The sequence below is a fragment of the Hemitrygon akajei genome, chromosome 7 (genome assembly GCF_048418815.1).
Source record: "Hemitrygon akajei chromosome 7, sHemAka1.3, whole genome shotgun sequence".
In the NCBI taxonomy this organism is placed as follows: Eukaryota; Metazoa; Chordata; class Chondrichthyes; order Myliobatiformes; family Dasyatidae; genus Hemitrygon; species Hemitrygon akajei.
This window is the reverse complement of record NC_133130.1, coordinates 65915772-65942705: the sequence shown is the minus strand read 5'-3', so window position 1 is coordinate 65942705 and position 26934 is coordinate 65915772. Positions and strand designations below refer to the sequence as shown.

Sequence of the window (26934 nt, the reverse complement as noted above, 5' to 3'; positions counted from 1 at the left end):
TAGGGGTGTGGAACTAGTTGGAGAATGGAAAACATGGGAGATGACTCACTACACCCAGGAAATTCAAGGTTGTCATATGCTTATAATAAAAGTTGACTTGGTAAAAGATTATAATTTGAAAAAAAAATCTGTAACCTGACATAAATGAAAATGCTGGAACTATTCATCATGTTATCTTTGGGAAGGAAAATGATTTTTTTTTGGACTGAAGATTCTTTTTCACTCTTAACTTTTTCGTTTTCCACAGATACTGCTTGACCTGAATGCTTACACCATTTTCTGTTTTTGCTTCTAACTTCCAGGCAGTCATGTAGGAATTAGAAGACATCAGGGCTGGTCATAGCTATTGCTGAGCATGTGAATCATCTAAAGGCAATTAGGAAAACAAGCAGATCATAATTACTTAAACTAGTTAGTTTTATATTTCTCAGTTTCAAACCAGTTCTTATGAAAGGACATATATTTAAGAAAGGACATACTGGCTCTCGAGGCAGTGCAGAGAAGGTTCACTAGGTTAATTCCGGGGATGGATGGGTTGATGTATGATGAGAGGTTGAGTAGATTGGGACTACTCTTTGGAGTTCCGAAGAATGAGAGGCGATCTTATTGAAACATATAAGATTGTGAAGGTGCTTGATCGGGTGGATGCGGGGAGAATGTTCCCAATGATGGGTGAAACTAGGACTAGGGGGCATAATCTTAAAATAAGGGGATGCCGTTCCAAGACTGAGATGCGGAGAAATTTCTTCACTCCGAGGGTGGTGGGGCTGTGGAATTTACTGCCCCAGAGAGCTGTGGAAGCTACTACACTCAATAAATTCAAAACGGAGATAGACATTTTCCTGGATAAAAATGGCATTAGGGGATACGGTGAGCAAGCAGGTAAGTGGACATGATGCTAGGTTTACATCAGCCATGTGATCTCCTGGACCAGTTTTCGATAGCCTGGATGGGTCGGAGAGAAATTTTCCAGATTTTTTCTCCTCAGTTGGCAACTCGGTGTTTTTTTTCCCCGGGTGATCACATGGGTTTGGGCGGGATGAATAATAAAATAAAATGGGCAGCATGGTGCCCTGTTGGTTGGCACTGTTTCCTTGTGGGATTCGATGAAAACTAGAGTTAAGATTGGATCAGCCATGATCTTGTTGAATGGCGGAGCAGGCTTGAGGGGTCGATTGGCCTACTCCTGCTCCTATCTCTTATGTTCTTATGAAGAGCCCAGGACCTGAAACATTGTTTCTTATTCTGCAAATGCTACCTGCATTTTATGATTTTATTCAAGACCTTAGTAAATCAAGCTTCAAGATGGGTTTGTCAATTCATCTTTTACCATGTCAACTTTTGTAATAAAACAGGTAACATCTGGAATTTCCTGGGTGCAGTAGGTCCATACACTACACTAGCTACTATGTTACCATACAGGGTGGCACAGTAGCATTACAGTTAGCCTTACCTTTATAATGCCAGCAATTGCGATTAGGGTACAATTCTTGTTGCTGTCTGTAAGAAGTTTGTACATCCTCCCCATGACTGTCTGGGTTTCTCGGCATGCTCCAGTTAACTCCCATGTTCCAAAAATTTGCTGGTTAGGTTCACAAGTCATCGACGTGCTTTGGCGCAGGAAGAATGCCAACATTTACAGGCTGCCCCTAGCACATGTACAGTCGTGTTGGTCATTAACACAAATGATACATTTCATTCTACAGAACCATGAGAAAGTATTCAGCCCCCACAGCTATTTTCACATATTACTGTCTCATTTTCTAAATTTAAAATATATTGATGTATGAAGTTTTGAACCTAATATACAAAACATTGTGCATCATGTCAAACCAAAATTGAGACTGGAAAAGGATTCATTCTCTATAATTACTAAACTAAATTTCCTCAGATGCATTGATGCATTCCTCACCAAACCAAGAGTAACTCTGTTGGAACTAGTTTCATGCAAGCTAGCAACCCTCCCAATACTAAAGTGCTACTTAATATCTAAATTCTTCTAGATATTTTACCGAAGAGGTAAAGTACACATAAGATACAAGAGATCCAAATACGATCTCCGGAAAGCTATCTGGTGTGAAGTGACAATTCTAGACCAAGCTTGAATCGCCCACTGCTGTTGACAGTCCTTCAAAGTGAAATCAAGCGACATAGATGACAACAAGGTTTCCCTCCCAGATGTGCTTAATGCCTTCTATAGTTATTTTGACCCTCAAAGCATGGAGAAGCCATCATGAACAGCCCCCAATAACCCTGTGATTTCAGTATCTGAGGCTGATGTGAAAACATTCTTCAGGAGGGTGAAGCCACAGAAAACATCCTGCTGAGTTGGGGTACTTGGCCAAGTACTAAAGACATGCACTAATTAACTGGCTGGAGTGTTCACCGATACCACTAACCTTGCTTCAGCCATCTTAATTACTCAACTGCTTCAATTATACCCCACAGTGAAGTGCTTTGAGAGGTTGGTGATGAAATATCAACTCCTGCCTGTGAAGTGACTTGGATCCGCTCCAATTTGCTTACTGGTGGAACAGGTCAACAGCAGGCACCATCTCATTGGCTCTTCACTCAACCCTGGAACATCATTATGATCACCCCCTCAAAATGAATCAATAAGCTTCAGTACCAGCTTGTGCAATTGGATTCTCAATTTCCTCATTTGCAGACCACAGTCAGTTTGGTTGGCAACATCTACTCCACAATCTCCATTAACGTAGGTGCACCACAAAGTTGTGTGTTTGGTCCCCTGCTCTACTTACTATATACTGTAAGGCTGAGCACTGTTCTAATGCCTTATTTACATATGCTGTTAAAGCCAATGTTATTGGCTGATTCAAAGGTAGTGACATCAACAGTAGGATGGAGATTGAGTCGTGCTGCAACAACTATCTCTCACTTGGTGTCAGCAAGACCAAGGAGCTGATGCCTTTAAACGGAAAATCCTGCAAAAGGTAGTGGATATAGCCCAGTCCATTGCAAGTAAAGTCCTCCACACTGTTGAACAAAGCTACACGGAGTGCTATCACAGAAAAGCAGCATCTGTCATCAAGGACCCATGGCACCAGTTCAGGAATAGTCATTACTCCTTGACCATCAGGCTCTTCACTAAACTTCACTTGCCTCATCGCTGAACTGGGCTCAATTTCAAGGACTCTTCATCTCGTGTTCACTTATTGCTTATTGATTTTTTATTATTATTACTTTATCTTTTTGTACTTGCAAAATTGTTTTTTTGCACATTTTGTTTTGTTGGGTGCAGTCTTCCATTAATTCTATTGTGGTTTTTGGATTTGAGTATGCTTGCACGAAAACAAATAGGCGTATATGGTGATGTATATACTTCGATAATAAATTTACTTTGAACCTTTATGTGAACTAGCTGTCTTGTCTCCTACACTAGATGTCTCCTACACTTCAGAAGTACTTCAAATGGTGTAAAACTTTTTGGGATTCTTTTCTTTGTGAAAGATCAGTTTTTTTAAGGATAGCAGAATATTTTTCTTATTTTTATATTATAGGGCTTTTCTGCTGGCTTGTGACAAAAATTTCTCCAAGATACAAGTCTGGTCAGAAATGTGTGTCTTTTAATGATTGTTGACAAAGTCATGTGGCTGTGGGTTATTTATAATGTATGTTAAAAGTTAAAACAAATCAGCAACTTCTAATATATTGAATATTTGTAATGGTTTCATAATTGCTATAAAGTTATTCTTGCTTTTAATGTTTTTTAGGCTTGACAATGCATGCATCAATACTTGCATACATGTTCAACTTGGTGGAGGAAGGAAAAATATCAGTGCCCCTTAACCCAACAAATCCTGTCACTAATCATGTATTTATTCAGGATTATGTGGCTAATCTATTGAAATCTGCTTTTCCACACCTGCAAGAGTAAGTTGGTTTTAATTGTTTAAAGAAAATCTCTTCAAACCATTTACAGGTGGCCCCCGTTTTTCGAACATTCGCTTTGCGACAGCTCGCTGTTACAAAAGACCTACATTAGTGCCTGTTTTCGCTAACCAAAAAGGATTTTCGCTTTTACATTTAAAAAAAGATGCCCGCTTTATAGTGTGTTACCCCGAGAAAGACTACCATGACCATGAAGCCTTGCGCAGGCAGTTGTGTGCGCATGAGTGTACATGCCGATTTTTTTTTTTTCTCTCCACATCGATTTTGGCTCACTGTCTTCCCGATTTTGATAAGTGGAAGTACACCGTACATACAATATTCCTATTTTATATAGGCTGTATATTTATCATATCATTCCTGCTTTTACCATACGTTAGTGTTCTTTTAGGTTTTATGTGTTACTTGGTTTGATTTGGTAGGTTATTTTTTGGGTCTGGAAACGCTCAAAAATGTTTCCCATATAAATTAATGGTAATTGCTTCTTCACTTTACGACATTTGGGTTTACAAACGGTTTCATAGGAACACTGTACCTTCGGATAGCGGGGGAAACCTGTACTTGACTTCTTCGTTTCTTTTTGTTATTGCAGAGCACAGGTGAAGTTATTTGTAACAGGACTATTCAGTTTAAATCAAGACATTGCAGCCTTCAAAGAACATCTGAGAGATTTCCTTGTCCAAATCAAGGTAAAGCAGTTACATTTATGTTAATAGTTTTCATAATGTATCAAAATTTAATTTCTAAATATTAGTTGTTAATACAACTTGTAGTGCAACCATTAAAGTGAGATAAATCAACTACTGCAGCACAAACAGATTTCATCGGCAAGGAAAACTTTACTTTTGTTTCACAGGTCAGCTGAATAGTCTTAATTTAGTCACTGCTTAACTAAGAAGATAGTTCTGACATAGAAACTACAGCTATTTAATTACATTTTATTTGTGTTACAGTAATTTGACAAGAATAGAATTGTTGGGTGTGAATGTAGTTGTCTGTTGTAGATATATTTTGTTTAACAAAACTACTTGTTCTCTCTACAATTTCCAAAACTCTGCTACTGCCTGATTTTAAAGCTAGGAAGTCAGTAGTGATTTGGCTTTCATGCATACAGCTCGTGAATCACATGACCTAAACACTCGGTAGAAAATGTCAGTTTTTCTCTTTGTACTTCAAAACTTACACACAAGTAGTTTAGTTACCTAAATAGCATTTTATTTTGTAGTTGTGTTGTCTTTAAACAGGCATGTTCAAGTAAAGATAGCTTATTCATTAGCAATACACTGTATACAGTGCCTTGTAAAAGTATTCAACCCCGAATTCTTAGTTCACATAAGTGAGTATTACAATCAATGATTTTGATCAACTTAACTGAGTATTTTTATATATGAATCACAATAGAGCCCACAGGAAAAGTTACAAAGTATGGAAAACAAAATTCAGAAACAAATGTCAGCAATTCTAAAACATTCAACCATTCAACCCCTTTTGCCTGGTACAAGTTGAACCACCTCTTGCAGCTAGTATAGCCAGTAGGCTTTTTGGTAAGTCTCTTATTGGCTATGCACAACGAATGGAGTAAGAGTTGCCCATTCTTCCTTGCAAATTGGGTTAAGGTCAGGACTCTTCCTGGGCCACTCAAGAACAATTTTCTTCATTTGAAGCCACTCTATGGTTGCTCTGGCAGTGTGCTTTGGGTTGCTATCCTGCTAAAAGACAAACTTCCCAGTTTAAGCTTTCTGGCAGAGTTAAGCAGGTTTTTATCCAGGATCTCTCTGTATTTAGCAGCATTCATCTTCCCATCAATCCTGACCAGATTTCCAGACCCTGCTAATGAAAAGCTTCCCCATAGCAGGATGCCACCTCCACCATACTTTACAGAAGGGATGATGTTACCTGGCTGATGCATAGTATTAGTTATGCCACACATACTGCTTTGTGTTGAGACTAAGAAGTTTCACTTTAGTCACATCCGACCACAAGACCACCTTCCACGTCTTTACAGTACTTTCTAAGTGATGCTTTGCAAGGGTTTTTTTTAGATAAAGTCAGGACTTCTTCCTTGCTAATTTTATGTAAATACCCTTTTTGTCAAAGGCCTTCGAGATTATGGAGCCTTGAACTTCATTTCCAGTTGCAGCCACTGACTTCTGCAGCTCACTCAGGGTGACTGTTGGTGTCACAGTAGCCTCTCTTATAAGTGCTGTTCTTCTCCAGCAACTAAGTTTAGAGAGGTGGCCAGACCTAGACAATGCAGCTGTGGTTTCATATTTTCCCCCATTTTTTCAAGATGGACTGCACTGAACTCCCAAGAAATGAGAATCCCTTTTATTACCGGCATGTGCCGTGAAATTTGTTAGTGACTTTGCCCAGTATCTTTGAGATGGTCTTGTACCTTGTCCCAGATTTGTACTTCTCTATTATCATTTCCCTGACTTCTTGTAAATGTTCTTTTGTCTTCACTTTGGTTTGGTCTGTTGAAAATCTATCATACTGTTGGACCTTAGAGAAAGAGTAGGTATTTATTATGAATTCATTGAGAACAGGTGTTCTACCAATTTTCTACATCAACAAATTGGGTGAGTTGGTAAGGTAATATACAGTATTGCACCTGAAGAAATTTAGTAAAGTGATTGCAAAGGGGTTGAATACTTTTTCAGCCTCTCAATTTTGGTTTTTAATTTTTAGTGAATTGTTATCAGGATTTGGGATTTTTCTCTTGATGTGATGCAAAATGTTCTGTAGGTTAGCTCCAAAAACATCCTACTTCAATATATTTTAAATTTAGAAAATGAGACAGTAAAATATGAAAATTGTTATGGGGGCTGAATACTTTTTCAAGGCACTACTTTCTCAGGTGGCATTAGAGTCTGCCATTAATACCACCCAAAGCTTCACTTATTTGCCTTAAACATCAGTATTTAGCACCTGCATTTGGATGCAAACTAGGATGATATAAATTTCATTCAACTACTCATGTCGGCAATTATTTTTAGTGAATAGCATGGATTTTGGGGAATGTAAAGAAAAAGTAGAATCGAGGAAAAAGAGTTTCTACTATGCTAGTGTTTTTCTGTGCCTGATCATAGAAGGCATCATAAGCTAAAATTTCTATGTTGGTGGCTTTGATCTGTGGTGACATCGTTAAGGGGTGGCTTTTCATACAGCACCAATGGGAATCATGAGATCCTCCCATTTAGGACTACTACAGCTGAAATCCACAGTCACAACCTTGGGCGCTTAAGTGAGCGCATCATTTTAAGGTATTTTTAAAAATCTGTTGATAATTGACGAACCTCAGGCGGCAGATCTGCAAGTACAATTGAAATGTAGAGGTTTTAAACCTCACTTATTCTCACTCTGGACTATTTTGCTGGTAAACGTATTGTCTGGGGAAAATAGAATTGAAGTCCTCAGAGCAAGATTGCTTACCAAGGGACATCGGGGACTGCTGTGTGCTTCACTTCATGGAATATGGCTATGCCTACCAATTTCAGACTCATCACTGCAGCTTGATGGCTTTACCATTTTCAACAAAGACAGGACAGCTCAGTCTTTTAAGGGCAAAGGAGGTGGGAAGTATGCTTTATGATTAACTCATAGTGGTGCATAAACGTGGCATCTCTCTCTCCGTCCTGCTCACCGACCTGGAACATCTAGTGGTCAAATTTTATCCATTTTATTTGGCAAGGGAGTTTTCCTCAATTATCTTAGTAGTAGTGAACATTCCACCTCAGGCCAATTTCAGGCAGACTCTGGAGGAGCTGAGCAACAATAATCATCAGGCATAAAACTATACCTTGGTGCCTTCCCTATCATTGTAGGAAATTTCAGCCAGGTTGAAATTCCAAGTCAAGTCCCAGAACAACTGCTACATCTATAACCTGTGGAAACAGAGGAACCAACACACTGTTACACCACCACCAAGAATGATGCTCATCATGCCATCCCACATCAACACTTCGGAAAGTCCAATCATCTAGCTGTACTTCTACTGTCAGCTTAGGAGACGATTGAGCCTAATAGCGACTCCTTTGCTTACTTCTTCAGAAACAGCTTTATTTCTATCTTTATTTTTCCTTTTCAGGGTTCTTTTGAAGACCCTGATCTGGAGTTACGCACTGACTTCTGTTCTCTTTGCACTACTTTGCTTTTCTATTTTTAAGATGTACTTTTTTGCAATTTATAGTTTATTATATAAGGCAATGTACAGCCACAAATTTCATGATATATTCCAGTGCTATTAAATCTGATTCTGTTGAAGAGACGGTCAGATTTGCACTCTATTCAGTTCAGTATTGGAATAGATGAAAATGTGCATGAGCTAAGCGTTACCAGATTTCTTAAAACTGGCAGTGAATTGTAAAATGTGCCATTGCTCTGAAGCAATAATGCTTCAGTGCTTAATGAAATAAGTTGGTGATTTTATATTACTCATACTGCAGCATGAAAATGTTCCAGTTAGATATGTAAGCCCATTTTTGTAAGCTTGTCCCTTTTAAAAATATATATCTATATATACACAAATGTTTGTTTGCCTGCAGGAATTTGCTGGAGAAGATAGTGCTGACTTGTTCTTGGAAGAAAGAGAGGCTGCTTTACGCCAGGCCCAAGAAGAAAAACATAAACTTCAAATGTCTGTTCCTGGAATTCTTAATCCACATGAAATCCCTGAGGAAATGTATGATTGAGAAATAAGGAGTTAACCAAGTTGTGCTGTTTCTTCTGTTTAGCCACATTAATGTAGCTTTGCAGAAGGTAATGCACAAGTATCTTGACCAAAAATGATGCCAATATATGTATATTAAATCCTTTGTCACCTGATAGCTCTTTATACTTAGTATGCAATTTCTATGGAAGTTTTCTCTTGTGTAATACCTTTCCATTGTTATAAATTCAAAGTTTTGTCATCTTTGTTTAGATTTGCATGCAACTGTATGAATCAAATCACTTTTTAAAATGTGTCCCATTTTATGGTTTGGATGGGTGTGGTGGTGGAGAGAGCTGAAAAGTAGGTTTTGGTTGTGCCTCTGTTTGCAAAGTGTACAGCAGATGGAAATTATCTTCTGTAATTTATCACCAATCTCTTAATTTGGGTATGTGTTACTTTGTTGTAGCATAGCCTTTATGCAATCTAGAAATGAAAGCGATCTGTGGGTAGGTTTGGGGGTGGGGCAAGTGAATTATTCAAAGCATAGTGTCAGGCATGTCCCAGTGCTGCTTTTCAGTTGTATCTATGGATAGTTGGACAAGTGGTAATACTTGACTGAACTAATGCAATTCTAGCCAGAATGGTTTGCGGCAAGATCATGTGCACATCATCCCAGTGTAAAGCATCTTTAATGACTTGGGAACACAGTACACTTGGTTATTTTTTATGAATTTTTTTGTCTGTATGTGCTGTCGCTTTGTCGACAACAGCTTTTTGTTTTCCTCAATGAGGAGTGTTGCTCATTTGTTGAGCCTTCATTAATTCTAAGTGAAAGTGGTTAAATATTTATCGAGTTGGCATAGGCTGCATCTTTATAAACAGCTCATGAAAATACTGATGGCTTTTGAGATTACTTGTACTAATTTACATTGTTTACCATGCTGTAGTGCTTCAAGAACACTACTTAAGAGCAAAATAAATTTGGTTTACATTTGAATTTGTCTTTTGGTGTAGTTTTGTTTTTGGTTCCTATGTTTGAACTTTTCAGAATCAATGTACAGGTGGTTTGTTAAGTTTTGGTGAAAGGAAATGTGATTCAAGTTTTATCAATGAACATTTGTCATATTTGTCACTTAGTGCATTTTCCTCTGGATGAATTTGAAACTTGAATTTACTTGGAATTTACAGCTGTAATATTTTACAATGTGTTTACGTCCAGGCTATTCTGGTAATTATGCACTAGCCTTCTCTCATCTTAATACTTGTTATTGGTTTATCTTTCTATTATATTTTTCCTCATTTCTGAGCTCCTGCTGAAATGCAAATAAGGTGTTCACTTCCATTAAGGTGGCCTGAAATGTCAATTCTACTCTTTTCCATACATACTGCCTGGCCTGCTGAGTTCCTCCAGCATTTTGCGTGTGTTGCCTGGATTTTCAGCATCTGGAGATTTTTTTCCTTATTTCTTTACTTCCATTAATACTTTAACTATATTGTAACTACTTCTGGGATACTAATTTTTTATACCAATTGCTCTGTTGTTCTGTTCTTCCAGAAGTAAACCTCAGTGATTTACTGCTGTTTGCTTTACTACCCATATAAATTGGCTGCTAAGAACTTGGGGAAAAATAACAAACATCAGGTTGGGGAGTGGCAGAGATTGTTGGAGCTATAGACTGTATATTTGTTGTGTTGGTTTTAATTTTCCAAAATTCTCCAGATTTGCGGCAGTTTTCAGTTCAATTTGAAAATCTAGTTAATTTGTTCAAAGGGGAAAGTGAAGAAAATTTGATAGGTAAAAAAGAAAATAAAGGATAGAAAAGTCCCAGAGCATGTGGGATAAACCCAGGTTACTATGGGGAGCGAGGGAAGAAATTGCTGCACTATTAGCAATGGTCTTTGTGGATTCATTGGCAAAGGAGCAATGCTTGGAGGGTGGTAAGTGTTATTCCTTTGTTTATGAGGATAATCCTGGGAGTTATAGACCAGTGAGTCTTTCTTTCAGTGGTGGGCAATCCATTGGAGATGATTCTTAGAGACAGGATTTATGAGCATTTGGAGAAGTATACTATGATTAGGGTTGGTCAGCATAGTTTTGTGAGGGGCAGTTTGTACTCATGAACCTAATCGAATTCTTTGAAGAAATGGTGAAACAAATTGATAAAAGATAGAGAAGTGGGTGTGGTCTACATGCATTCGAGTAAGGTGTTTTGAGGGACAGGTTAGATTAATCTTCGAGTAGGTTGAAAGTCTAAAAGGTTAAAAGTGCTATATTCTATGAATTGGAGGTCAGTGGAAAGAATTTGAAACTGTTTCCTGCATTATTATAATGAAGCCCAATGCAAGCTTGAAGATCTGCATTTTATGATCATGATGCAGCCTTCTGGACTCAATAGTGAATTCTACAACTTAAGATGACTCACTTTTTAAAATATCAGATCTGACTATTTCTACTGTAAGTCAGCCATCTGTAATATTAGCCAGCATAAGGTAGGGGGAGGATAATGAGTATAAGCTGACAGGTGATATATGAAGCTGGAGGAGGTGGAGGAAATGAGAAGCTGGGAGATTGGTATAAAAGGTAAAGGGATGAAGAACAAAATTCAATAGAAGATAGAAAGCCATGGGGGAAAGGGAAGGGAGGGGGACACCAAAGGGAGGTGATAGGTGAGAAGAGAGCGGCTGAGAGGGAAGCCAGAATGGGGAATGGAAAAATAGAAGGGAGAGAAATTACCAGAAGTTGGAGAGATTGTTATACGTACTGTCAGGCTGGAGGCTACCCAATAGGAGGTGTTGCTCTCTGAAAGTGGCCAAAGAGTGACAGATAAAGCCAGGGACTGACACGTTGGAATTAAAATAGGGTGGCCGCTGGGAAATCTGCCTCTTGTCAATGGAATAAACGTGCTCGACATAGGTCCCTCAATTTACATTGGGTCTCACCAATGTGGAGGAGGCTGCAGCGGGAGCACTGGAAACAGTGGATGCCATATGCAGGTGAAGTATTGCCTCACCTGGAAGGACTGTTTGAGATCTTGAATGGTGGTGAGGGAGAACATGAAGGTACAGGTATAACACTTGCCATATTTGCAGGGATAAGTGCCAGGAGAGAGATCAGTGGGGAGAAATGAACAAAGGAGTCACACGCTGATCCCTGTGAAAAGTGGAGAGTGGGATGATAGGGAAATGTGTTTAGTGGTAGTATCTAGTTGAAGATGATGGAACTTATGGTGAATGATGTGCTAGATGCAGAGACTCATTGGATAGCAGGTAAGGACAAGGAACTCCATTCCTGTTTTGGCAGAGGGAAGATAGGATGAGGGTGAACGTCCAGGAAATGGAGGAGATGCAGGTGAGGGCATCATGCTTCGTAGAGCATAGAAACTTCCATCTCAGATGTTCTGGAATGGAAAGTCTCATCCAGGGATGCTACAGAGACAGGAACTAAGAAAAGGCAATAACATTTTTTTATATAAGTGACAATGGGAAGAGGAATAATCAAGATAATTATGAGAATCGGTAGGTTTATAAAAGATATCTGTAGACAGTTTGTCGTCAGAGCGAGAGAGGTGTTAGAGATGCACCAAATAAATTTAAGAGCAGGGTGGTAATTGAAGGCAAAGTTGATGAAATTGAGAAGCTTAGCATGGGTACAGGAAGTGGTACCAAAGCAGTTATCAATGTAACACATAGAGAGTTGACCACTGTCTTGAAGGCTGGAATGTGGACTGTTCCCAGTAGCCAATGTAAGGCAGCCATAGCTGAAACCAACGCAGATGCCCATAACTACATCTTGGCTTTGGAAAAAATGGAAGGAGCCAAAAGAGATTGATTCTCACAGTTATACCGAAGGAGAGTTTGTTAGGTTTGTTGTCTAGAAATAAGTGGAGATCTTTTAAGTTCTTCCTATTGGGGAATTGAATTTAATAGGAACTGGACGTCCATAGTGGAAAATGAGGCAATCAGGGCCAGGGAACTGAAAGTAGTTGAAGAGATTGAGAGCACGTGAACTATCATGGTTATAGATTGGACGGGACTAAATCAAAGAGGATAAAATGGAGTTGATGTATGCGGACATGAATTGAGAGAGGTAGAAACAGTCGGGGTCAACTACTATATCTGGTGCTCCTTTTGTAATCTAGTCTACATCAATGAGACCTGATGAAGACTGGAGAGCTATTTTGTCAAGCAGTTTCACTCTGTCCGCAGCAAGCAGGATTTTCTGGTGGCCACTCATTTTAATTTTACTTCCCATTCCGACATGATGGAACATGCTTTTCTCTACTGCCACGATGAGACTACTCTCAGGTTGCTATTGAGCTCTTTAACCTGATAATTTCTCCCTTCTTCTGTTCTTCCATTCCACATTTTGGTTCCCTTCTTTTCTCCTCACCTGCCATTCATCTTTTTTCTGCATGGTCAACTGTCCTCTCCTATCAGATTCCTTCTTCAGCCCTTTATCTTTTCTACCTATCACCTCCCAGCTTCTCACTTCATCCTCCTTTACCTACCCACCTTACCCCTCACCTGGCTTCACCTATCATCTGTCTTTCCCCTCACCCCACCACCTTAATTCTGGCTGCTTCCCCCTACCTTTCCAGTCTTGATGAAGGGTCTTGGCCCAAAATGTTGATGCTGCCTGATCTGAGTTCCTCAAGCTTTTTGTGTGTGTCTGGATTTGCAGCAAATGCAGAACTTTTTGTGTTTAATATTGGATCAGTTTTTCTCTTGCAGTGAGCATCACCTGACTTAATGGACAATCCAACAACCTTAATTTTAAAGCAATTATGCTCCATTATTTGTATAATCACCGCCTAACTGATCAATTGCCTTTTCACACTTAGTAACCCTGTCCTTAGATAATCTTTTGTCCTATACATCACCCTGCCCCACCTCCTCCCCAATTTAAAACTAATTAGTTTTTTTCTCTTTAATGCAGCTCTGATGAGGGATTTTCAACCTGAAACTCGATCCCTTTCCACAGATACAGTCTGACTTGAATATTTCCAACAAAAAAGCAAGATAACTGAGCAAATTTAAATAGTTTTGTGAAAAGGAGAATTAATTTGACCATGATTTTTGAAGCATAATCCTTGCTGTGGATAAAAGAGAACCAGTGGATATATACTTTCCAGAAAGCGTTGATAGGTTTTGGCATCATTGGTTAGAGTACAAACTAAAAGCTCATAGTCTGGAGGTTTAACTTTTTATTGTCCAGGTGGGCTTTCTTTCAGGAATAAAGGGTCTTCTACTTAAATGCAGAGTTATATGCCATCAGAATTTGAGCAGTGGCCTTTGCCTTTTACAGTGTTTATGATAACTTGGAAGAAGATATGTTGCTAAATTGAAAATGCGAATGTAGATAGAAAATTTATGACGATAACGAGTTGGCTATGAAGGGATTTAAATAAGATGATGAAAAATTGAGTGTATTGTGGGGGAAAATGCAGTAGCCCATTTTGGCAGGATATACCTTAAACTGAGCTTGCAGAAGAATCTTAAAAGGCCAACATTAAGGAAAGTATTGTTAATTTTCATTCTGGGTTGAATAGAAAACAAAAATAGGGAAGTTGTTATGTATTCATGTATATGAGGACATTCTGGGTAGATAACTTACACGTAAAATGTTTGTTTTTCACATTTCCATTTCTTGCATGTGTCATTTATGGTCACCTGGCTTCCCAATACCACAGACATAATAACTGGTGATGAGGTGAAAAGTCTGTGCGTTTTGCTGGCAGTAAACCACTGTGTAATGTGGGTGAGTGTAAAGAAGTGAAGAAAGGTGAGTGAAGAATCTGAGGGAAAAGAACAAAATGGTTTTTAATAAAAACTAAGAGGGAGATAGAGATGGATAAGCCTAATTTTTCTGGAACATGATTGTGTTAGAAAATGGTGTTTATGTTTTGAAGTATGGGGCCATATGACGAAACAACAGCAATGGAATTCATACACTGAAAGATTTGAATATTTTAGACAATAGGTGCAGGAGTAGGCCATTTGGCCCTTTGAGCCAGCACCGCCATTCACTGTGATCATGGCTGATCATTTGCACTGGCAAATCAAATTTCAGAAAAGTTGAACAAATGTCTATCATCTGACTAGTTGCAAAAATATTTATTTATTACATAGTTTAGTGCAACCTGCTGAGCCTGGCAATAAGCCTTTTGAGGACTTACAGTAGTTAAAGTCTTAAAGGACCACCATTCACCTAAACCTTTGATTAATGCTGAGAGGTTCAGATTTCACAAAAGGAGTCCAGAGGAAGGTGAGTTAATTTCAATTTGTGATAGTGCTAAAATAATTGTCCAAATAATGTGATTTTTGGCAATCTGAATGGTACATTAAGTGATAGACTTGTATATGGTTTGCTTAGTGAGGTAACCCAGAAAAATCTGCTTAGAGAAGACGGACTAATATTACAAAAGGCAATTGAGTTAGTAGATCTACGGAGCTGGCAGCTAAAGAAGAACAACTGTTATGCCTACCTTTTCAAGTTCATAAAGCTACTGACTTGAATAAAACACCTATTAACAAACAATGTGGCAAAACTGAGCATTCAGCAAAAGAGTGCTGATCTGTGAATTTAGACTGCCAAAGCTGGGGCAAAAAGCAACATATTGAACATGCCTGAGCATATTAAAAAGACACTGTCAACCAAATATACTGTAATAAAGAAAAATTACTTTTGGAGAAACAAAAAAGAAGCATGTGAACAAGATGGTACATAGTGAGGACAGACCAAGTAACTCTCACTTTGTGGTTGAGGAAGCTTTCCATGTTTTATCTGTTTCAGGACACAGACAGCTTATTGGGTAATACCACAACTGGATGGGGCTGCAGTGAGGATGCAAGTGGACACAGGTGCTGCAGTATCACTGGTGTCAGACAGTTTACAAGGAGAAGTTATAGCATCTCACCCCAGAAAGGACAAGGTTAACTTTAAAGACTTACACTGGTGAGGTGGTTCCAGTGAGGGGAGTAGTATATGTTACAGTGGAGATTAATGAACAAAGAAACTTCCACTGTACATTGTTAAAAATAGTTATCCTCTGCTTCTGGCTACTCGTGGTTGGAGCTGCTCAAACACAACAGGTACAAAGTCAAGTCAAGTCACTCTCATTGTCATTTCAACCATAACTACTGGTACAGTACATAGTAAAAATGAGACGTTTTTCAGGACCATGGTGTAATGTGACACAGTACAAAAACTAGACTGAACTATGTAAAAGACAACACAGAGGAAAAAAATACAAGAACTACACTAGACTATAGACCTATCCAGGACTGCATAAAGTGCACAAAGCAGTGCAGGCATTACAATAAATAATGAACAGGACAATAGGGCAAGGTGTCAGTCCAGGCTCTGGGTATTGAGGAGTCTGATGGCTTGGAGGAAGAAACTGTTACATAGTCTGGTCGTGAGAACCCGAATGCTTCGGTGCCTTTTTCCAGATGGCAGGAGGGAGAAGAGTTTGTATGAGGGGTGAGTGGGGTCCTTCATAATGCTGTTTGCTTTGCGGATGCAGCATGTGGTGTAAATGTCTGTAATGGCGGGAAGAAAGACCCTGATGATCTTCTCAGCTGACCTCACTATCTGCCGCAGGGTCTTGCGATCCAAGATGGTGCAGTTTTTGAACCAGGCAGTAATGCAGCTGCTCAGGATGCTCTCAATACAACCTCTGTAGAATGTGGTGAGGATGGGGGGGTGGGTGGGAGATGGACTTTCGCAGAAAGTAGAGACGCTGCTGGGCTTTCTTTGCTATGGAGTTGGTGTTGAGGGACTGTGGAGAACTACATATACCTGACTGGACACGCGCCCCCTGCTGACTGCTCCTGTGGCTCCTCCCACTGACCGTGGCTCCTCCCACAGACCCCGGTATAAAGGCGATTGGGGCCTGAGCCCTGCTTCTCAGTCTCCAGGATGTAGCATGGTGGTCAATTGCTGCTTGTTCTTTCTTCCAGTCAATAAAAGCCAATATCTCGCCTCATGTCTTGGAGAGTTATTGATGGTACATCAGGGACCAGGTGAGATTCTCTGCCAGGTGAACACCAAGGAATTTGGTGCTCTTAACGATCTCTACCAAGCAGCCATCGATGTTCAGCGGAGAGTGGTCACTCCGTGCCCTCCTGAAGTCAACAACCATCTCTTCTGTTTTGTTCACGTTAAGAGACCGGTTGTTGGCTCTGCACCAGTCCGTTAGCCGCTGCACCTCCTCTCTGTAAGCTGACTCGTCGTTCTTGCTGATGAGACCCGCCACTGTCGTGTCATCAGCGAACTTTATGATGTGGTTCAAGCTGTGTGTTGCAGCACAGTTGTGGGTCAGCAGAGTGAACAGCAGTGGACTGAGCACACAGCCCTGGGGGGCCACATGCTCAGTGTGATGGTGTTGGAGATGCTGCTCCCAATCTGGACTGACTGAGGTCTCCCAGTCAGGAAGTCTAGTGCACTTGATTGGTGGGAGCGCTGGTCTACAAGTGGTATTTTAAAAGAAAACAACATGCAGAAGTATTCAGTGGAGAATGGTATGAGATGAATCATTGTCAAACTGGCTGTTAAGCCTGACACAACACCCAAATGCTTGATGGCAAGGCCTGTTCCTTACATCCTCGTACCAAAGGCAGAGGCTGGACCTGGAAAAATTGGTTCAGAGTAAGGTATTGGAACTAGTGTGTGCAAGTAAATGGGAACTCCAGTGGTTCCAATCCTAAAAAGCAATGGTTCTTTAAGGCTTTGTGGAGACCTGAAGGTAACTATTAACCCAGTTCTTGTAGCCAAACAACACCCTCTTCCCCTCACTGATTATCTTTTTCAGGATTGGCCAAAGGACAGACTTTCTGTAAGATTGACATGCCAAGTGCATTTGCAGTTGCATGTGGATCCAGAGTCACAGTAACTGTTGACCATAGTGACTCACAGAAGAATGTTCAGGTGCCAATGGCTTCTGTTTGGCATTACCTTGGTTCCTGCACTTTTTCAGCAAGCAATGGGCCAGGTCCTGAGTAGCTGATGGGGATGTAATGCTATTGAGTTGACTCAATTACTGGGAAAAATGAACGTGCATACCTACAAAACTTGAATGCTACACTACAGACTTTGAATATGGATTAATGGTCTGGAAGGACAAGTGGAAGTTCTTTTGACCTTTGAATATTTGGGCCTTGTGAACAACATCTCAGCTTCATAATACACCATCAAAGGTAATTGTGGAAGTTCCATCACCACAGAATGTAATTAAATTAAGATCTTTCTTAGGACTAACATGCTATGCAAAGTTTGTTTCTAGCATGCTGAAACCACTTCATGAGCTTTTAAATAAGTTAACACACTGGCAGTGGACAGACTGTATTGTGAAGAGGCTTTTAAAAAGGCCAAAACAGCTTTGTCACAATCTGAAGCACTACACACTTCAGACCATCATTGGCTTGTGATGCATCACCCTATAGCATATGTCAAACTCAAGGCCCGCGGGCCAAATCCGGCCCGCGAGATAATATCTAATTACTATTAAAGCTGGCCCCAGTAATCGAAGTGCCTATGGCGTATGATATGGCTAATGCTGAGTTTATTCAGGTACCAGGTTTTCAGGGTTTTTAGTGCTTATTCGGCAGTCTTCTTCATAAGAAACGGAATTTGCAAAATGAAACACTTTGTAGTTATAGCAGAGACTGAGACACATGAGAGCAGTCTGAAAAAACGGAGGCAACGAAAGCTGCGTCTGCACGCGTCCGACTGATCCGGCCCGCATGAAGCTGCATTTTGCTCAATCCGGCCTGTGACCGAAAATGAGTTTGACACCCCTGCCCTATAGTGTGGGGGCAGTTACCTCACACATCATGCCATCAGGTGAAAAGCGTCCATTTCCTTTCATATCAAAGATATTAAGCAAGGCAGAAAGCCACTATGCCCAGATTGAACAGGAAGCACTCACAATTGTCTTTGGAGTTGAGAAATTCCATCAATTCCTCTTTGGTAAAAGATTTACACTACTGACGGATCATTGCCTCTATTTTTGGTCCACATGTGGACATTACTTCATTGGCTGCTAGTCAAATGCAAAATTGGGCTCTGCTACTATTATATTGCACATCTGTACAATATAAAGTACTGGAGATCCAAGCACCATTTGAATGCTGATGGACTATCCAGACTTTCCTTAGCTGTTACAGCTCCAGCACCATCTCTAAAAGAGATGTTTTACTTCACAGAAGTCCCTACAACTCCAATAACTGTGGCACAAATCTGGAAGCACACAGGTACTGACCCTGTCTTATCTAAAGTGGTGGACATAGTAACTCACAAATGGAATGGAGAGCCAACTTTAGAAATGAAACCTTACCAGGGTCAATGGAAGGAGTTTACAGTCCAATCTGGATGCTTACTATGGGACTACTGTATTGCCATTCCTCCACCATTAAGAAAAAATGTGCTTGATGAACTACATGCGTGGGGAAAAAAATTGCACGCGGCTACTTCTGGTGGGCTGGACTGAAAATAACCATTGAAGAGAAGGCTAAAGCATGCCAACATTGTCAGCAAGTGAGAAGCATTCCTCAACTTGCTCCTTTGCATCCATGGAAATGGCCTAAAGAAACATTTCAGAGAGTTCACATAGATTTTACAGGATCTGTAGATGGTCACGATCAGCAAATGGTCCAATGTTGCCATCGTGAAGAGCACAGCATCTGAAAAATGCATTGAGGAGTTGTGTTCCATCTATAGCCACTTTGGGCTTCCTCAACAGCTTGTAATTGAAAATGGTCCACAACTCTTGCCTGAAAAATTCAAGGCATTTATGTAAGCAAACTGTACTCAGCATATCAAGTCAGCACCATATCATCCAGCCACTAATGACCTTGACACGTTATTCATACAAACAATGAAATGAGCCCTCAAGATTTCAGTAAGTAGTGGATCCTTCAACCAGCACCTTAGCATTTTCTTGCTTACAAACTGCAACACACATCATGCCATCACCAAAATGGCTTCAGCCACCACACCTGGCTTCGGGCTTGACCTACTGAGACTCCCAAACACAAAACAGAATGTTCTAAATGAATAGAGAACCCAAGCAGAGAAAGATGCCAAAGTGAAGTACAGAAGTTTGACAGTCGAAGAGAAAGTACTTGCCCGGATCTACTTGGAAAAAGTGGATATCTGTGACAGTTGTGGCACAGACTGGTCCTATGTTGTACACAGTGGAAGCTAGTAACCACAACATATGGAGAAGGCATGTTGATCAGCATGTTTGTTCCTCACCTCTGCATCTTGTGTGTTTTATTCATGGACACCTGGCTTCCCAGCACCACAGGCATAACAGTTGTGCTTTAGTTGTATGGAGAATTAGTATGGATGCATCTGGTGTATTGTGTACAAAATTGGTCTCCCTATTAAGAAATAATGCAACACAAGCAGTCTAGAGGTTTATGAAACTAATATCTGAAATTGGGTGGATTGCCTTGCACAGAAAGGTTGGTCAGGCCAGGCTGGAGAAGGATTCGTGACTGAAACACTTAAGATAAATAGGTCCTGATAGGGTGGATATGAAGACGGTTAATTCCTTTTGTGGGTAAACTGGAACTAAGGCTCAACAATTTTTTTAAATGCTTAATTAAGATGTTTTTTTCTAAATGTTTTGAATCCTTGCAACTGTTCCTTCAAGGACCTTTTGATAAAGGGGTGAAGGTTACCACACAGAACTGAGGTTGCAATTGTATCAGATATAATTTTGTTAAATAGTCCTGCAGGCTTGAGCAGCCTGTGAATTTGTAAGCAAAACTAGACCTTGATGTTTTTGTGTCCAAATAGGTATTAGAAATCAAAGGATATTACAAATATCAACCACGTTTGGCAGTGGTAAAAACACAAAATGCTAGCAGCACTGTGTATCTGTGGAAAGAGAAGCAATTTCATGAACTTGAAATGTTCATTCTATTTTGCTTTCCACATATGTTGCCTAACCTGAGTGTTTCGAGTATTTTGTTAATATTTTAGATTTCCAACATCTGCAGACATCTTTTTTTAAAAAGTCATGCAAAAATAGTGAGGTAGTGTTTATGACTTCATTGTCTGTTCAGAATTCTAGTAGTCCAGGGAAAGAAGCTTCCCCTAACATAGTGTGTGCCTTCAGGCTCAAGTACCACCTCTCTGATGGTAGTAATGAGAAGAGGAAATGTCCTTGGTGGTTGGGAGCCTTAAATGAAGGATGTCTCCTTTTTGAGGCATCTTCTTTTGAAGATGTCCTTGATGGTGGGAGGCTAGTGCCCATGATGGAGCTGGCTGAGTTTACAACCTTTTGCAGTTTTTTCTGCTCCTCCGTAACTGAAGGTGATAAAGCTAGTTAGAAAGCTCTCCATAATACATAAGTAGAAATTTGTGAGAGTCTTTGATAACGTACCAAATCTCCTCAAACCTATCACAAAATACAGCTGCTGATCTACCTGAACTGAACTGTACTGAAATGTGCCTTTTGTATTCTATGTTCTTTGCTTCAATCATTTTTTTGTTGTTGCCTTTTGCATTTTTTTTTGTATGTGAAAGTGGAACGGGGTTTGAAGTTTGATTTTCTTTAAATGGTTTGGTTTCACAGTTTGGGACTGTCCGTGGGGAAAACTAATTTCAGTGTTGGTATACCTCATACATACTTTGATGATAAATGTACTTTGAACCTTACTCCACCTCCCCCCAACCAACCCTCTCACAAGTAGAGCATCTTGCATGCTTATGCAGCTGCTCCTGATCTATTTTCTTTAATAAAGAGAGGAGCATTATATCACTTTTGTACCACATAAAATTGTGTTTGTATGAATACTCTGTTTTCAGGGCCATGGTCCGACTACCAATCAAAGCCTTCTATTATTTTGTGTTAACAAAAAATTGTAGAAGACAAATAGAGTGAAGCTTGTTTTCCTTGCTACCTGGTTAGGATTTAGGATAAAATATATGGATTTCCCTTTTAGTAAAATTTCTATATTGTTGTTACAGGTATCCAAATTGATAATCAGTCTGTGCTTGTTACATGTACAGAGGTATAGTGAAAATTCTGTCTTGCAAACTGTTCATGCAGATCAATTCATTACAACAGTGCATTGAGGTAGTACAAGATAAAATAATAACAGAATGCAGAATGAAGTGTTACTGTTCCAGCAAAAGTGCAATGAAGGTAGACAATAAGGTACAAAGGAAGAGTCCTTCTCATAATACAGGCAAGAATTCAAATAACCTTAACAGTGAGACAGAAGTTGTTCTTGAGCCAAGTGGTATGTGTTTTAAGACTTTTGCATCTTCTTTCCAATAGAAGGGGAGAAAAGAAAATATCCAAGGTGAATGGCTGGCTGCTTTACTGAGGCAAATTGAAAGTGAGTTTGTTATCACAGTAAGAACATACATGTCACCATATACTACCTACTGATTAAATTTCTTCTAGGCATTTACAGGAAAATAAATACAGTAGAATTTATGAAAAACTATACTTAAAGACCTAAACAACCAATTTTCAAAAGACAAATAGTGCAAATAAAAAAAAATAAATACTCTGATGCTGAGAACATGAGTAGTTGACTTGAAAGTGAGTCTGTAGCATGTGGAATTACTTCAGAGTAGTGGTGAATGAAATTAAGAATGCCGATTTAGGAGGCTAATGGTCATCACCACCTTGATAATCGATGTTACTTTCTTCTGGCAGCGCTCTTTGTAAATATGCACTATGGTGGGGAAAGAATTGCCTTGGTGGACTGTATCCACCACTTCTATAGGCCATGGTGTTTCCATACCAGGCTATGTTGCATCCAGATAGGATACTCTCCACTATATTGCCAAAGTTTTAGATGGCATGATGGCAACAAGAAATGTAGACGAAGTCCATGGGGTGGAGTTATATTTATGTCTTGTACTCTTTGTAGTTGCTTGCGGTCGCAGGATGAGCAGCTTCCATACCAAGCCATGATGCATCTAGATAGATTGCTTTTCATGGTGTATTGATTAAAAATTGATGATGGTCAGAGGGGCTGTATTCAAATTTCTTTCGCCTCCTGAGGAAATAGAAGTGCTGCTCAGCTTTCTCAGTTTCAAAGTTGCTGAACCAGGACAGGCTATTGGTGACGTTCACTCCTTGAACTATGAAACTTTCAGTCCTCTTGACTTTCTGCACTGTTGATGTAAATAGGAGTATGGGTACTGCCCCTGAAGTCAATGACCAGCTGTTTTGCTTTGCTGACATTGAGAGAAAGGTGGTTGTTATGTCACTGGACTCTCTACCTCTTTCCAGTACTCTTAGTAATTATTTGAGATGCAGTCTACTGTGGGGTGTACCACCTGCAAAGTTGTAGATCGAGTTAGAGCAGAATCTGTCCACACAGTCATGAGCATATAGGGAGAAGAATAGGGTGCTGAGGAAGCAGCCTTTTGGGCCACCAGTGTTGAGGATAATCGTGGTGGAGGTGTTGGCTGTCCTTACCAATTGTGGTCTTTTGACCAGGAAGTCGAGGATCCCATTGCAAAGGGCTGGTGAGTCCTAGGTCTAGATTGTAAGCTATTCTCTGCAGATGTATGTATCTTAATTGTAAATTTAGTAGATTTCAGTACAAAGTGCAAGCTTTTCATATTAAAAAAATGGAAGAAACATCCCTCTTGGAAGAACATCCACTTCTCTAGGTTAGATCAGTTTCTATTATGGCTGAATGGATAAATTAAAATTGTGATTCTTACATCGGTGGTGGGCAAACTCTTGGAGAGGATTCTTAGAGACAGGATTTACCAGCATTTGGAGAAGAATAGTCAGATTAGGGATAGTCAGGATGGATTTGTGAGGGGCAGTACAAGCCTGATCGACTTTTTCAAGGAAGTGACAAAACAAATTGATGAATGTAGTGTGGTAGATGTGGTGTATATGGATTTTAGGCATCCGACTAGGTTCCCAAGGTTGGCTTATCGAGAAAGTCACGAGGCATGGTATCTAGGGAATCTAGGCAACTTGGACTTTCTTAAGAAATCTAATCATTTTATAGATTCTTATCCTAAAGTAAATATTTAAACTCTATCAGGTTTGTGCAAGAAAACAGCTTTTCAATTTCAGGTGCTCTTGGAAGCGAAAAGAGACGAGTTATCGCCGACAGCCAGACGGATGAAGTGATTTTCATGGTCTCTTCCCTTGCTCCGCACAAAGGTAGTGTAGATGGATAGGTGAAAGCGTGCTTACAGGGTGGTGGGACCGCACAACTAACATCTCGCCCGAATATTTATATCGGATTGAACCTCCTTCCGGACACATTCTGTCGACAAACACGGTCTGGCGAGGCGTCTGTCGCTGTGGTAACATAGGCTGACGTAGTAGAAGTACGCGGTTGCGTGCGCCGCCTGGGTGTTTTGCGGGCTGCGCGTGGTGCGCAGAGCAGGAGTAAGAGCCGAATGTATACGGAAACAACCGAAGCCGTCCGGACGAATTCTCCAAATCAAAATGGCGCGGAGGCTTGAGGTAGCCGTTCTGGTGCTGATCGGTTAATTTGCATTTAGATTTTACCCCTCTTACCCTCCCTTCCCCCTTCCTCAGCGTCCTCTCAAAACAACGTACGGTCGCACAACAAACAATTGAACTTAATCAGACGCTACAGCGCAATTAAATGGTTAAATTAGTAAAAGATGTGCGAAAACTGCGCAGAGCTGTTGGACGTGTTAAATGCAAGTAAGTAGTAAAATCATCCCCTGTTGCTGCACGGCCTGTATATATGTGTGTGGAAAATAATCTGCAGAGGTGCATAGCCCATTGGTCATGGCTTGTGCTTGTTTAGCCTTCTTGCAGGCCTCGATACTATCTTAAAGTACTCAGGTCATTCAAGGTATTTTGTATTTTAATTGCTTCTTCCTACACTTAGGAACACTCTATATATGAGATTTGCAAGTTATAGTCTTTGAATTTTTATTATGTTTAATACATTGAATTTATTTTAATCGTATTGTACGTATGGCATGGAGATTTTGTGGCCTATTAGGTTAGGCTGATTGAGAATTGTCTAGGTCTCTTTTGAAACGTAACGTATTGTGCTAACATTAAGGGTTGGTTGACATAATGATGAATCATTTAATGTTCAAGCAGTTGTTACTGTTTATTATAAAGGTTTCCCTTTTTGATCACAGCAATTTAAACTGTCTTGTAACGAAGTAAGAATATTTTAGCATGAGTCTGCTTTGATTTTCACTTTGAGTATGCAGTAGAACTGATGAAGAATTGTGCTAGTTTAATCGGCCCTTACTGTCTTGTTGCTGTCACATTTTATTTTGTGTATATAATGGCTTTTATATACTTGTTGATTTGCAGTGTGATTGGATTTTGGAATGGTCTTCATAAGTAAGCATACCTTGATGGCCTCAAATATCCTTTGCTTGTACATTTTATTCTCTGACTTTGAAAACAGTACTTCCATGTTTTGAAAGCAATATGAAGATTTAAGTGGCTGTAGGAACAAATATAATTGTTATGTGCTATGATTAACTTTGAATATCCCAAAGATCAATGAAAATCCTTGTATATTTGTAGAATGTTAAGTCTCAATTTGCAAATCAAAACAGCATTTTATTATTTAACTTTTTGATTTACATTTATGAATGAAGACTTCTTTGCACAATATGAATTCAAAATTCAAGTCTCCAGTTACTTTTTGAGGAAGGACTCTTTGCAGAAATAACTGACAATTGTTGTAAGACTGTAATGTAGTCACCAGTTTGGAAGGAATCTGTTCTTTGAGAAGATTTTACTCAAGTATTTTTTTAAGCCATTCAAAAGTTTTACATACTGTATTGTCTTTCTGTGCCCATCAACTTTAGTTTCAGCTATTGTCTATCTCAGGAATATTTTTAGCTCATGCGAAGACCCTTTTACATGAATCTTATTTATAATAGTGTACAGGTTTAAGTGATTAAATCAGAAGTGCCAGTTTTTTTATCTATTGAACAGATTAATAACCATTTCCTTTCATACTGCAAATTTTAATATGTGGCATTCTAAAAGTGATTAGTATTGTTCAAATTCTGTTCTATTCATGAAAATATTGTATATAAAGTAGATTTGGGAGCAATGCCATGGAAATATTTAATAAAATAATTGTGTATAGATGACAAACTTTTTTTCAGAGTGCTCTGAGACTATGACTTAATTAGTTAAGGAAGAAATTTCCAGTCTTCAAGATAAGATTGAAAATTCAGAAGATGGGAAATGGTGGGGGTGGTGAGGAGGTGTGAAGGTTGATAATATGATTAGAATTATGCAATTCTAGAGAATAAGTGCCAATATGAACTGATTAGACCAAGTGATGTGCTTCCACAATGTAACTTCATTGTTTGTTTCACAGGAATCAGACATATTCCATCTTCATCTATATACTTTAAGTTGTTCAGTGTGTATTTTAGGAACTGTGCATTGGTTTAGATTGTACTTGAGCTTGCTACAGTGTTCTATTTGAAATCTGCAATATGTTACAGATGTTGGTTGAATGAATAAAGAGAGGTTGTGTTTACAGAGACTTTATTGTGAATTCTTAGTGGATGGTTATTGGCATGCTGATGAGCAGCAGAAATAATTTTCTGACCAACCAGTGCTGGATGGTTTGTAATGTTAAAAGCAGTCACTTGCTGTTGAGACTTCCTTTTGGCTTCAGCTGAGTCATCCTATTAATGGTTCATATTGCATGCAGCCCCTTTGGGATTTGAAGAACTAGGCCTCAGGTTGGGTTTGCCCCTTCATTTACTTTTTCAAGTGATTTCAATAGATGTAATAGAAAATGTCAATAAAACTCTTGTAATCTTCTGCTCTTGAGAAAAACCTAATATTTTGAATCTGTTTATACTAGTGATTTTCTTATAATATTCAACTTTCTTGTATCATATTTAAATACTTCAGGAATGCATTTGTAAAAATTTTTTTTATTAAAATTTAAGTTTATGAAATTAGGCACGTTCTATGCAGTGGTTTTTGTATAGGAGAACCTAGCTGTTCCCTCGAGCGCCACCTTTATTTGTTTTACTTTTTAAGAATTGTGTCCAAAAGGTAAAAAAAAATATAATTGGAGTCCAGACATTCTGTGTTTAAATCAAATAATAGTTTTTGAAAATTTTTCAATTCCACTGAAATCCTGTCTAACAAAGAACGTGTATATAGCAATCTCCATTGTGAATCATCCTGTTTTGTAAGTGGTAAGCCTGTGTGGAATGGAACTTTCTTTGAAGTGTTTGGTATCAAAGTAGTTAAGGTTTGGAAATAGTTCAAGACTGAGTGGAGCTAAGGAGAGAAAAAAAACCTTTCAGAACACTTATAATTTGGATTCCAAATCCCTAAATGAGTTAAACAGGGCACTTGTTTTACTGGCTTTTTTCTTGCTTATTAGAT

General features: G+C 39.3%; 2 protein-coding genes across 5 annotated transcripts in view; both read left to right on the top strand.

Moving 5' to 3' along the window:
• Positions 1-9557, top strand: part of LOC140730518 (exportin-1) — a 61900-nt gene extending 52343 nt beyond the window's left edge. For both annotated transcript variants that reach the window (XM_073051079.1, XM_073051080.1), the window contains 3 exons: positions 3735-3894; positions 4502-4598; positions 8454-9557. In XM_073051079.1, the coding sequence (XP_072907180.1) occupies positions 3735-3894; positions 4502-4598; positions 8454-8600 (404 nt within the window). In that variant the 3' untranslated portion in view covers positions 8601-9557. The remainder of the gene's footprint in view (positions 1-3734; positions 3895-4501; positions 4599-8453) is intronic.
• A 14444-nt stretch (positions 9558-24001) lies between these two features.
• usp34 (ubiquitin specific peptidase 34) overlaps positions 24002-26934 on the top strand; it is a 300100-nt gene continuing 297167 nt past the window's right edge. For all 3 annotated transcript variants that reach the window (XM_073051066.1, XM_073051065.1, XM_073051064.1), the window contains exon 1: positions 24002-24237. In XM_073051066.1, coding sequence (XP_072907167.1) covers positions 24195-24237 — 43 coding nt within the window. In that variant the 5' untranslated portion in view covers positions 24002-24194. The remainder of the gene's footprint in view (positions 24238-26934) is intronic.